The following is a 13,907-nucleotide window of genomic DNA, read 5'->3' as shown; positions in this document are numbered from 1 at the left end:
TTTGTGCTTCCACCCCTGTTTAAAGGGGTAAAGGCTAAATAAAGGATAGAGTTGTTTGAAATGCTTCATTAAATCCAAAGACTGATATGCCCTGTTGATTTGAGAAGTGCCAATACTATTTACCTCAATTAAAATACATTCCTTAACTCCCACCAAACTACCACAGAAAGTCAATAAATTAGGGTTGCATACCTAAGAGGTAAAGGAAAAGGCTTAAATGTGTTCTGTTCTCTAAGAGCCTTGCACATGAAACTTTATAACCAGATACACCAAAGAGAAAAAGCTTTAAATGACACACCTGGGTACTGAAGCTGTTTCATTTCTGGACATAAGGTAACAAATTATATAAGAAAGATGTGCCTTAACCATTAAGCCGCTGGGATAACCTAACAGTAGGTTTTTCGGTATATCAGTCGGTGTCATTACCCCTGGTAACATTATCAATAACATGATTCATCATGTAATATTTTAGATAGTTGTATTGAGTCAAGTATTGAGTGCATATGAATGGATATACTTTTCAGAAGGCCAACATTTCCATATTAAAAATGTTTTTTTTGTTGTTGTTTTTTTAATTGGTAGTATATACTTTTGTAGTATACAGAAACTAAATTTTAGGCTAACAAGTGCAAGTACACCTACTTTACATTGGGAACATGTTGACTTGACCTTTACTTAAAAGAATAACTGGATATTGGTCTACTCTTTCTTTCATTCTGCCAGATATTCTGGTTACTTCGCAAAAGGATAATCTCAGTGCCATGTATGACCATCTGAAAGAGAGACATGAGAACATAAGCAACAGTTACAACCAATCACAGCAAGACGTAATGCAGTTGAAAAATTCAGGTGAGGAAAATTCAAGAGAAATAGCAAAGTTACTTGAATGCTTGTTATTTGATGCCTGTAGTGTCTCCCTATATTGCTCTCTATTTTAACCGGCATGAGGAATACTAAATTACAGTTACGATTACATAATGACATCATAAATATCCCAACCACTGCTGTTTTATTGATTTTTGTCTTGATGATTTTGTCTTCAACAAAAGTAGTTTTCCAAAAACAGGTCTTGAAAAAGGGGAGTCATCTTATATTACGGGTCGTCTTATATTCGGGTCAGTATGGTATATTCAGATTTTATGCTGTTTACTATTTTTAAAACTTTGTTTCTATCTCTAACAGGTGCATTTCTCATGTTGGAAAAACAAAATTTGACAACAGAGAGACACCAGCTCAACATCAGTCTGACTCAGTTACGAACTAGACTTGGTGATGTCATTAAAGAGGTAGAGAAGATGAAGACCAGTTATGACCATCAGAGAACCGAGCACATCATGACGGAACTAGTAGGAATGTGGCATTTATTGTGACCTTGACAAATATTAAGGTGAGAGTGATAGTTAAACAAACAAATCATTACAGTCTTGTCCAACATTAACTTGACTCTTTTTTTCTTTTTCGGGAAGAGGCAGAAGATTCTTACTTTGGAGTTGCAGCCATTCAACAACTACACCAAATTGGAAGTTTCAGACTGTTAGCGGTGATAAAGATGGAACCTTGCAGCCAAATGTCTAATTAAATTGACAAGACTAGCTTGAGGTTTAAAACCATATATAAAAAATCTCTCAAAGTCTACAGTATGTTGAACATTTAAACCATTGGTCAGTGATTATTTTACTCTTAAAAAATTGGTAAATCCTTCATACATACATCTAGCTCTTTGTGATGTTTTTTTCTTTTTGCATCTCTTCTATTGCTGACCAAGAGTTCACTGGTGCTAAATGTACAAAAGCTACCAAAGTGTGTGACTCCTGATTGTGTTTTATGTATTATACTTGTTCTCTTTTTATTGGTCTACCATACTCTACCAGTAGATAAGTTTGTTTTTCTTTTTGTAATTTTTTTTAATGAATGCTGAGCTGAATGTTTAGTTTTTGATTTGATACGATCTCCTTAAGCTAACTTTAAGATAATCCATCAGATGGCAACATTTACACTTGCTATTTGTATATGGTCCTTTACAAATAAAAAAAATAGCACTGTAAACAACCACAAATAAAAGCTTGAGGGTTCTTCTGTACTGTCTCACCCTGGTCAGATGCAAACATGAACTGATGAAGCCTCTTGGATGAGAAGTGAAACGTCTTCCTAGACAAATAACCAAGTCCAGTTGCATTTGATTTAAATTTCCTTGAGATTTACAACCAGATACAGTACACTAAAGAGAAAGCTTTAAATGATACACCTTAGCTGCGGGGATAACTCAACAGTAGGTTTTTCGGTTCATCAGTCGGTGTCATTACACCTGGAAAAATTATAGATGGCATGGTTCACCATGTAATTATTCAGCTACAGTAGCACCAGTAGGAACCGCAAAATTGAAGATATTGTATTAGTGCAGTTTTCATCAGAGCAATGCAGCAAAATGAGTATCTGCACTTGTGGTTTGTCTTGCTATCATTTCCTTGTTAAGAAAAACGGACAACCAGTGAAGCCTGTTCAAAGATAGAATCAGGCAGGTCAGTAAAACATCTGCAGTTATTACAGTTGCTCCACATTTGAGTCCTGATACAAATGCGAATTACTTTATGTAAGATATACTAAAGGAGTCCAAGAGGAACGATGAGTGAACAAGTTGAGATCCAAATGAATGAAGACTATAACACAAATACTGAGCTATGGAAAACTGGTAAGAATTTAATACCTTCAAATGACTGCTGTAAAAGAAAAACTTCACAAGACTCATTTTCGCTGGATGACTTTATGTCGTGAGTCAATTAACCTGTGGTTATATATCTGTCATCATCAAATTTAGATGTTATTGTATATACTGAGCAGTTGAGCTCAAATGAAGGAAACATACACTTAACAAGCAACTTACAAAATGCTAGATAAAATGTGTTCTGTGTATCTTGTATTTTTCATCAGGAGCATGGACTCAAAGGAATCAATGGGCAGTCAAAAGAAGAAATTTCAGAGCTACTGCAGTGATTCTAGGAGTGTTTTATCTTCTGATGTTTTCTATAATCTTCATACGCTGTGAGGACTTACATTTTAATTTCATATTGACATACTGCATGTCGTTGATTCTGTTAGCGAGAGAAAGTGAATGTGATGAACACATCATATACAGGTACATTTCAATAAATTATAATATAATTGAAAAGTCAGTTTCAAGAGTAAAATAGCCCCAACCTAGTATTGAGTTGTTGTTGTTTTTTTTAAAAATTGGTCTTCTGTAATATTCTTTTTTTGTTGTTGTTGTTGAGGTCTTCATTACATGTAAGCCATAACCATTACAATACAAAAATAAAAAATAAAAACAAGGACATAAAATTATGTTAATTATGTGTGAAAAAGATACTAATACTATGTATTAGTTTAAGTAAGAGCAAAGTGCAAGAACATCTACTGTATATTGGGTATATGTTGACTTGACCAAAGAATAACTGGATATTGATCTTCTTTTTCATTCATTCTGCCAGATATTCTGGTCATTTTGCAGAAGGATCATTTCAGTGTCATGTATGACCAGCTGAAAGAGAGACATGACAACCTGAGCAACAGTTACAACCAGTCACAGCAAGAAGTAATGCAGCTGAAAAATCCAGGTAAGAAAGAAATAGTGAAGTTACTTGAATGTTTGTTATTCGATAGGTGAGCTGCTCCTCTATTTTGATGTTCTTGTGACATTCCTGTCAACAGTCAATATCAGTAGTCCAGTTATAGAGAGAAAAAGACAAAGAGCTGCAGCTAAAAAATTGCCTCAAAGCTCTCATGCAGCTGTTTTTACCACGTTTTTCTCTGGTTCTGACTTTTAGACCTGTGACATCACTCAGGAGTAAAAACTGTTCTCAGTAACAGGATGACGTTAAGAAGCTTTAATGGAAAATTGATCTGAATGACACAATATCTGCCACTAAAATACACGTTTGACATTCAGGGAAGCGCTGTCCTAAAGGATGGGTGAGATCTGGATTCAGTTGTTACTACAAATTACCTGGTAGTAAAAGTTTGAATGAAAACACGGAGGAGTGTAACATCAGGGGAGGGGAGCTGAAGGTCGTAAACAACACAGAAAGACAGGTGAGTGTCTCTGCATGTAAATGTACTGTATGTGATTGTTGATGTGAAGCAAAATAAACTAAAATTGTATGCCTGTGACATGAAATGCATGCATGTTCAGACAGGTTGTTCTTTATCACGTGTTACTGCATGTGTGTGGTCAGTAAGATTAGTTTCTGAGAAAGAAAGATTTAATCAGCCAAGAAGAAAATGAGGTCAGCATAAAAGGAAGAACTGGGTTGTGACCAAATACTAAGAGAAGATTACAAGATAATTAGGTTCTAAGTATTTAAGCATCAAAGTATCTGTATGGTGGCCCTGAGATATAAAATACAACAGTATTTAAAAAAGCAAACACAAGGGAACACACAACAGAAAAAAAGCAAACAGTTTTTAGCAGTAGCTGAAGACAGTCAAGTGTAACTACGCTAATGTGGATTGAAGGACTGCCTTATGTGGACAACTGTGCTTCACATAGTTTGAACAATTTGTTGGGTCACAAACAACTATATTGGGTGAAACTGAGAGCTGCAGGGAGAACAGAGAAACATGAATTTACTATATGAGTGATACTGTGTAAAAGAAGGCAAAACCTTATCTCTGTTATTACAGACTTAGTACAGTTAATCAGTAAAACTGATCTTTCTCTCCTGATATAAACACATGACAGGATATATAAAAAACCTCCTTGCTTTATGTTGCCTTGCAACCAAACCACAGAATTTTCCAGGCGTACAAACGTATAAAAAATAATGAGATTGGTTATCTCATGAAAACAGTCATATGTATTTTTAATTTCATTACATGGGGTATTTTGTTGATGTACTGCCATGATTCAATTCTGCATCATCCACAACAAACATGATATTTACAATTTGTCAGGTCTTACTCAAGCTTACTTAATACTTGATTATGTCCCTAGTTGGTCCGCTACAAAGCCCTTTTGCTGTTACAATAGAAGAATAGAACATGACCGCTGAAGACAAGATTACAAAAACACTCTTCAAACCATACGGAGACAAATGTAACGGATACAGATGGAAATTAGCCCTAGTGGCTAAATCTGGTACAACCATCTCTTCTCTGTTCTTGATTAATGGTATTGTACACTGTCCCGTAATAATAAACTAAACTAAACAAAAAAAAATCTATTTCGTTCATCCTTAGTAGAACATCAGTACAAAACACAGTGATTGCAAACACAACCATGTTCACGAGGTCACTTTGACCAACCATAAAGTACCTAGTCAATTCAATTAAATTCAGTTCGAAGAAATTCTCCTGTCGTGTTCACAAAGTGTGATAGGACTTAAGGGTGGACAACCCAAAAACATACACAATGTGTCAGTTGCCAACACCTTTCACAAAACTACACACTAAACTTCATTTACTTGAGGTGCTTGCATTCATTAAGTAACACATCAATACACTCACAACACACTTACCTTATCACACCACACACACCTACCAAAATGATCAACTGCCAAAGCACTCATCTTGCGATCGAAACATAAATGCTTTGAACACAGGAACTATTTGGTGCATGCACATTACACTGATGGTGAAACACCTGTCACATAATGTCCTGGTATATTCTCCATCTGTCTTTTGTTATATGTAGAAGATATTTGAATGTGATGAAGACGAAGGAGACAAGACTCAGCTGTGTGACTAAGACAGGCATCAAATGAAAAGACTGCGAGTGTTCAAACCATCTGAGCTATTGATTTGTAGCTTTAATGTTTTCAAAAGAAGAAAGTGTGTGTTAATAGTGTGTTACAGAGAAGAACTACTGGAAAGACAGAAGGGACTTACCTTGTCTGTGTCCTTGGGATTCTTGTGTGCCTTGTTTTATCATTGATATTTTATCATTTTTTCTTGTATTTTAACAAACATTTTCTTCTAAAATGTGTTGATGTATGTTGATGTATCAAGGGCTTTTCTGTTTTGTTGTATTTTTTTCTGTTTTGTCATTGTTTCTTTTTATTTTGTTGTGTGTGTGTGTGTGTGTGTGTGTGTGTGTGTGTGTGTGTGTGTGTGTGTGTGTGTGTGTGTGTGTGTGTGTGTGTGTGTGTGTGTGTGTGTGTGTGTGTGGTGTGTGTGGTGTGTGTGTGTGTGTGTGTGTGTGGTGTGTGTGTGTGTGTGTGTGTGTGTGTGTGTGTGTGTGTGTGTGTGTGTGTGTGTGTGTGTGTGTGTGTGTGTGTGTGTTGTGTTTCCCATTTTGTTGATCAGTTTTATTGAATGATTTGATGATGATTTTTCCAGTGTTTTTTTTTTTATGTTGCTTTGTTCTGGTTTTATTTATGTCCATTTGATTGTGTTTTATCATCTATTCTCAAATGATGCTGTATTTTCTATTTTGTTTTCTGATTTAAAGAGGAACTTTGCAAGTTTGCAGTCACTTTTATGCTGTTTTGCTAACCCTCCTCCTGGCCATGTGCATTTGTTTACAATGAAGCTGGCAATAAATCAATCAATAGAATGTTAGATAACGTTATATATCATATCCAATGTTACAACATGTATATGTCAATAAGTGACACGCAAGTGGAAAGCAGAGAGGCTCCATTGTCCCTCGTAACAAGTTATGCCATTTATTAAACACAATTATCACAATTACTCCAAAGCTGTTTCATTGAGGTTAAGCTATAGATCCTGCATAGTTCCTCTTTAAATATACAACCTTATGATATATTGAATGTTTGTGTTTCTGGGACTTTCTCTTTGGAAAAAAACCTAGTTTCTGTTGTTCAGTCTTTAATCTGTTTAATCAGACTTTATTAAATCAGATATGTCTAAGATTGGCTTCTTCTCTTCTTTTGTTCATATGTGAGTGGACAGAATTTAAATGCATATTCTGTTTTCATTTGTTTTTGTTTTGTGAATGGGTGTGGCTGGGATCAAGGCTTTCAGGTAAAGGAATGCTTAACTCTAAGTGAAACTTACCTTCATAAATAAAGGACAAATACTCTGAAGCTGGAGCCACAAAGACAAGTCACAGGTTCAGAAGGTGGGGTATGTGTATGATGGTATGTGTATGATGGCTATAGTATTATAGCAAGGTAGTACAAATATATCGTTCACTCTGTGTTTGTGTGGTGGGAACGTGCAGAGTTTCTTGTCACACGGTCGCCACTTCTCAGAACAGGTATCAAATGAGGCTGAGTAGAGGTCATGACATGGTACTCACCACTGGGCCTGGCTCTCCACGATCACCTCTGGCTCCTCTAATTCCTGGGCCTCCCTGTTTGAAACACAAAGAGCAGCGTTTGATTAGACAAAAAGCTATCAAACTTTAAAAGATAATGTCTTACTGCTGTGTGTGTGTTTGTGCAAATGGACAGCTGATCTCTCAACTCAGCGATGAGAAATGAGAAATGCGGTCAAACGAAGATCAGGTAAGAATGGATTAAAGGAACTCAAACTAAACATGAACATGAGATGTGCTGGTGACTGGTGTGTGTCTTTTTCTATCTGTGTGTGTGCTACAGTCTGTGAACATGTCTAGCTGTTGCTCTCTGTTAAAATATGTGCTGAAAGAAAACATAATAACAACAAGTATGCAATGCACAATCAAACATGACCGTCAGTGTGTGTGTGTGTGTGTGTGTGTGTGGCTCACTGGTGGTCCAGCAGGGCCAGCAGGGCCTTTGCTGTCCTGGGTGCAGGTGCAGGCTTTGGGCAAGGCCGGGCAGTCTACCTCCTTCCTCTGGAAGAGCACGGCATGGTGAGGTTGACATGAGGGAAAACATGGACAAAACAAGAGATGGCAATGAGATGGTGTGAAATGTGATACAGTGAAGGTGACAAAGTGGAAATGTGTTTATTATGTCTTATCAAATATAAATAAAAGACAATCTGCTTAAAAGTTACTACTGAAGATAAAACACTCTCCAGAAGTAAAAATAAAACATCATGTATTCCGTGTACAGACAGCGAGGTAAACTGGAGTAGGGGGAGAGGTTGAGAGAAGTGTAAACTTTGACCTCACCAGACCAGGAAGTTCGCAGCACTTGTCTCTGTTGGCCCACGAAGTGCTGCAGACGATGTCAAACATCTGGAGCTGGAACTGTGGAGGAGGACGAAGCACACAACACAAGTCAGTGACGCAAACTAACTGAACTTCTAAGAACGTTGACGATCCACAAACTTTATAATGAAAATAGAAATACAGTATGTAACCGACAAATACAGAACTGATTAAATAAAACAACAGAAAATTTTCATTTGTCTGATTTTGATGCAATTCACTATATTTTAAAATATTATGTCTTCACTCACACAGGAATGGTGTTGCAGAAAAAATGAACTTTTTATTCACTTTTCTGATAAACAAAATCACAACGGACTAAAACCTCTCAATGTCACAATGTCAACATCTGAAATTATGACTGATTGAGTAAAGTAAAAGTTACTACTGATGACTGTGGTGGAGAGAAAACAGCCGCGGCCTGTCTGAGACAAATGTGATGGGAATCGACAGGAGGCGTTTTCATCAGAATACTATGAGGAGAATTTGAAGTGATGAATTTATTTCAAATGCCAGGATTAAACTCACTAATGATCTGCAACTGCTACAAATCACTGAATGTCCTGAGGTATTTTAGAGCTCCGCAAATAAGGCTTTAATCATAATCCTGTCTCGTGGCAAAAAAAGAGAGGTTATCTTAGGTTAATAGCTTTCCTTTGAATCTCTTTTCAAAGGTCTCTGTTTTCAGTCGGCTAATTAGCCATGGTGAATTCTGAGGTACAAAATTAGGGTATTAGTCAGTACCACCCTGTGATTCATGGGGTTTAGAAAAGAGTGGGTGATTTTAAACCTTATTTTGGTTTGTGGAAATTATTCCAGAAACCAGAGTAGAAAGAAAAAGACTCGTTCAGCTGCTTCTGGAGGGAAAAACACAAAAACTGTTCCTCCATCAAGAAGCTGAATTTATTCCTGCATCCTTTTATTATTTTCTGGTTCAAGTTACTTCTTGTACAGTGAGGTTACTCGTTCATGTGTGTTCAAAGTGTACAATCAATAGCGCAGAGTAAAACGATCACATATGCAGAGAGGTCACGACCTCTTGAAGTCAGGCCCCTGCCTTCAGATCTGCAGTTTGTTCTCCTCTGACTCGGCTGCTCGTGTTTGACACGACTGTGGCCGGTGGAGGAAATAAAAAAAATGTAAAAAGAAGAGAAAAAAAAGGAGATACTGCTTCAGAGGAAACAGCTTTAAGACTATCAGTGTGACTGAACCAATCAGAAGAGAGAGGATCTGGCTGTTTTATCTGGGGGATGATAATCAGATGCTCCAATTTCACAAGATTCGTTACAAAATGTTCATGAACATCGCTGACATTTTCTACAGAAATCCAGTCTGACAAATTAAAGAGTAGAGTCATAATGGGTCAGCTACACCAGCTCAGAGCTTTATTCCTTTAGGGGACTTCAAATTGCTTGTAGGAAGGCTGATGAGACAGTATGTGGGGGTCTTATTCTTCTTTGCACTAACTACTTTAATGTTTGTGTTCTGTGTTGTGTCTCCTGTATGTTCAGTTAGTCTGTAACTTTGTGTTTTGCTGCTGCCTACCCGGAACAGGTCTCTCTTGTAACTGAGACCCTGGGCCTCAATGAGATTTTACCTGTATAAATATAGGTTAATAAAGAATAAAAAAATAAATAAAAAGAGACCACTGTTAAATCTTTACTGGACTATTGAGGAGACTGTGTTGTGAATAGATTTTAAAGGATGAGTGAGTGTGACATCTTTTGTTCATGTTTATCGTTATTTAAAGCAGAAGTAAGCGATCCGGTCGTTTTGGCTAATGCTGCGTTCCAGGCAGGCTTTTGAAACCGTAAATTACAGCTTCAAGTCACAACTTACGACTTTGTAGCGTTCCAGGCAACCCACTCGTGTTTTTCCGACCTGTTTTACCGGTGAAAGTCACTATAACGGCCACTCGTAACTTCTGACCCGTGAACTCGTACCAGATCGAAATTTAAGACTTATATTAACACAAATATATCACTTACTTCTGCTTTAAAGTAAAATGAAAAAGGAAATAACAGGACAGAAAACATGTGAGTCAAGTAAAATAAAATAAAATAAGCTGTAGTCTTTGCAGGTTGACTCGTGATGATGTGACAACCTCCCACTCACTGATTGGCTTCTATAAATGTCACAATATGATGAAAATCAGCGGCAGAAACTTGACATTGGTAACTGATCACAGTGATTATTCACTACTTTGATTTTCGTTTCTTCACATTTAAATTTGTCTCCTTGAGGTGTTGCATTCAAGGACCAACATCAACAACTAGACAGTGGGCGTTCACAGCTTCCTGTAAATGTGTGACCTGGTTCTTTTAGTGAATGTGTGTATATGCGGGGTGTGTGTGTGTGTGTGTGTGTGTGTGTGTGTGTGTGTGTGTGTGTGTGTGTGTGTGTGTGTGTGTGTGTGTGTGTGTGTGTGTGTGTGTGTGTGTGTGTTCATGCTCTCGTCACCGGTGCAGAGTTGTCCTTGTTCCCTCTGGATCGAACCATCCGGCCCAGAACCTCCACTCCGTCCGTGGTGATGTTTCCTGCTGCGTTGATGGTTTTCTCGGCCGCCATCTTACAGTCGATCACCACTTTGGCGCTCGTCTTGCTGATCGCAATGTGAAGCTGCACGAGAGAGAGAGAAAGAAAGAAAAAAACACCCGACATGGTCACTCAGTCACTTATACTGACTTGTTTAGACTTGTCTCAAACACACAGCTTGGTTTATAAGACATTTAGCTGTTGCTTTGGTTCTTACTGAACCTAAGAAACAGAAACATCTCTCAGGTCTTTGCTGTGGCTCCAGTCACATGTACAACTACAAGTCACCAAACAGTCTGGGCCTTAAATTAAAACTAAACAGTCAACTACTCAGCCTGCTCTGTTCTCCTCCGCCTTCATTTCATCATATTTATTGATGAGATGTGTTTTCAGACTGTTCTTTTCCTGTTTTCTTTTTGCATTTTAAAAGTGCAAAGAGTCACCATCACAGTCCTGCTCAGTCACAGGTTCTGTCACAGTTGCTTGTTGTTGTGTGCGACGTAGAGCTGCCTATACAAGCAGAGTTTTTTTCTTCTTTTAATTGCCTGATTATTCGGCTGCGTCGGAAGCACACACATTGACTAGAATTAACGCATATTGAGCAGAACCGCAATGGATCCGCCTCCCGTTACAACATGCACAACTTTTTCTTTCCATCAACGATCCGTGGAACACATGATCCCGATCCATGGAGAGTGAACACGGTCAAACTCACTGTGGACACCCTCACCTAGCATAAAATCAATAACCAAGTTCACCAAGGCCGTGCATTCAGCTATAAAAGACAATTTAAATCAATCAGGGTGACGGATTAGTGTCATTCAGCCACTCAGCTGTTGCTTCAAGCAGCTCTACTCTTGTTCCGCCAAAATCACCTGATCAGCGACTAGTCCACATCAAACTCAAAACGTCAATGTGGAGCAGTAAAGTCGACTAGTCTGTGCAACCCCTAGTACTTTTACTTCTATTTTTATGCTTCTTTTATTTATTATCAACCTTCTACCTTGCCTTGTTTTTCTGTTAGGTAATAAACCACCTCAGCTGATGGAGGCCATTAGAACTGTGCGACTGTGATATGAATCCTTTCTAGTGTCTGAAGCAACAGGCTCCTATCAGTATTAAACTTAACTGAAGAAAAAAAAATCAACTTGCATTTCAACTTAGGAGACAATTACATCTCTAAAGCTAAGACATGACAAACTAGTGACGCTCTCTCATCCATAATTACAAGTGATTACAGTATTAATTATAAAATCCATTAAACTGTTTCAAGCACAGATGAAACACATTATCTTGCCTTATCTAAAAAAAAAAACCTTTTTTCCTGCCAGGTCATTTGGCAGCTCGTCGTTTTATAACCTGTACAGACTAATGCAGAGGAGGAGGAGGATCAGTGTTTGTAGGTTTGCATCTCTCCTGTGCAGTGGGAGAACAGCGCCCTCTCCCTGTGAGCTGCTGTAACGTTACCATCCCTCCACTAGAGTCAGCTGGTGTCTGACAGTCCACTTCACCACTTCACCGTGTTCATTTATTTATCAATATGTTGTAAATGTGTCAGAGCGGCTCAGGAGACTCTGTCATCATATAAAGACACATGAAACACAGACACTGTCACATGTTTTCTGTTAAGTTTAAGTTTCCAGCGGTTACTTGATGGTTAAAGTTAACCTGATGACAGCGTAAATTTGATGAACCAGTAAATTATCTTTCACCACAAACACATGTTTTTTAAACACACACACACAACAGTGGAGCAGTAGGTCCAGCTGCTCATGAGTATGGGGCGGATGTGTGTGTGTGTGTGTGTGTGTGTGTGTGTGTGTGTGTGTGTGTGTGTGTGTGTGTGTGTGTGTGTGAGAGGATTTATGAGTATGTCATTGGTGGCTGTGATGAAAAGCCTTGTGATTGTGCTGCAAACCAATTTCCTCACAGGGACAAATAAAGTGTCAGTCACATAAAAGTCACAACTAGAAGTGTTGAAGAAACTTCTCGTCACAGGGAAACTGTGCAGCTGATAAGAGCAACACACAAACGCCCTGCCCGTGTGTGTGTGTGTGTGTGTGTGTGTGTGTGTGTGTGGCGCTCTGCACCGGCTTCATCAGGAAACATATAAAATCTGATTATCCGGCCATTATCACATTTCAAAGCAGTGTGAGCTGTTTAAAGCCGGCGCCTTCAGAGTATTATGACAGAGTTACATTTATAGCTCCACAACCTGCACTAAGGCTGGAACTGGGACAGAGCTGCAGAGGAGCAGCACGTGGAGCCCAGAGTAGGAAACCACCGCTTATAATTACATCTCATGACGGTCAGTCAGAGATGTGGATGAGAAGCTGCCAAGTGGCTCCTCAACACCACTGACCCTCCTCTGCTGTGACTAAAACACACACACACAGAGCCCCTTTAACTCTATGAAAACGTGAACATGAGTTAAAAGCTCTTTTCTTGTTCATTTGCTTTCTCTTCTCCACAGAAGGAGCAATAAAGATCATCCACAGTACTGTACATACATACAGATATATAATGAAAAAATATATATATAATGTTAAAAGCTTAAAAATAACCTGCTACTGTCCTCATTCAGGTAAGGAATTATGCAATTACTATTTAATTAAAGTGTTTTCGATTTATTTTCTTTACTTTGTTCTTTTCATTGCTAGATGTTTAAGTTTTTTCTGTCGAACTGCTTTGTTTTTCATTTTTGTTTGATTTTACCTAATTGTTTCTTCTTGTTTTAGTGTTTTATGGTTTGCTTTTATTTATTGTTTTATTATTTCTAATTGCTTTTAAAAACAAGGAAACGACTATTCTACTGTCTGTTTTATTTATTTTATTGTTTACTTTAATTGTTTTATGTCTCTATGTACAGCACTTTGTTTTCAACTACAGTTGTTTTAAAGTGCTATATAAATAAAGTTGAGTTGAGTTGAGAATTTTTAACTATTCTGTCTTATCTGTCATTTCTTGTTCTTTAAGTATCCTATTTGGAAATTAACACTTCAATCAATACACTGTAAATAAAGATGGCTGGAGCCTCACTGACGTCACCTGTCACTCAAACAGACCACACCCCTCGCTCACTTCAACCCTGAATTAAACTGAAACATGTGAGTTTCTCTAAAAGTCTTACAGTCGTGATGAAGTAGAGAATGAGCTGTTGTTGCTCCAGACTGAGTCTCTGGGGGCCGACGACGCTGCTGGAGCCAGACTCAAGTGGCCATTCAAAGATATTTTTCTCTGAGGTTGTTGTTTAGCCTTGTTTTTAAAGTTATTGAAT

At 38.0% G+C, this 13,907-nt stretch overlaps 1 protein-coding gene across 1 annotated transcript in view; it reads right to left on the bottom strand.

The window, feature by feature from the left end:
* col14a1b (collagen, type XIV, alpha 1b) overlaps positions 1-13,907 on the bottom strand; it is a gene marked incomplete at both ends in the record, with an annotated part of 206,598 nt that overhangs the window by 73,558 nt on the left and 119,133 nt on the right. Inside the window, 4 exons of the mRNA XM_083982371.1 lie at positions 7,256-7,309; positions 7,688-7,774; positions 8,057-8,134; positions 10,556-10,714. Coding sequence (XP_083838497.1) covers positions 7,256-7,309; positions 7,688-7,774; positions 8,057-8,134; positions 10,556-10,714 — 378 coding nt within the window. The remainder of the gene's footprint in view (positions 1-7,255; positions 7,310-7,687; positions 7,775-8,056; positions 8,135-10,555; positions 10,715-13,907) is intronic.

Source organism: Trachurus trachurus (genome assembly GCF_905171665.1).
Source record: "Trachurus trachurus genome assembly, chromosome: 11".
Taxonomy (NCBI): Eukaryota; Metazoa; Chordata; class Actinopteri; order Carangiformes; family Carangidae; genus Trachurus; species Trachurus trachurus.
Note: the sequence above shows the minus strand (reverse complement) of the source record. Positions and strands in the feature narration are given on the sequence as shown.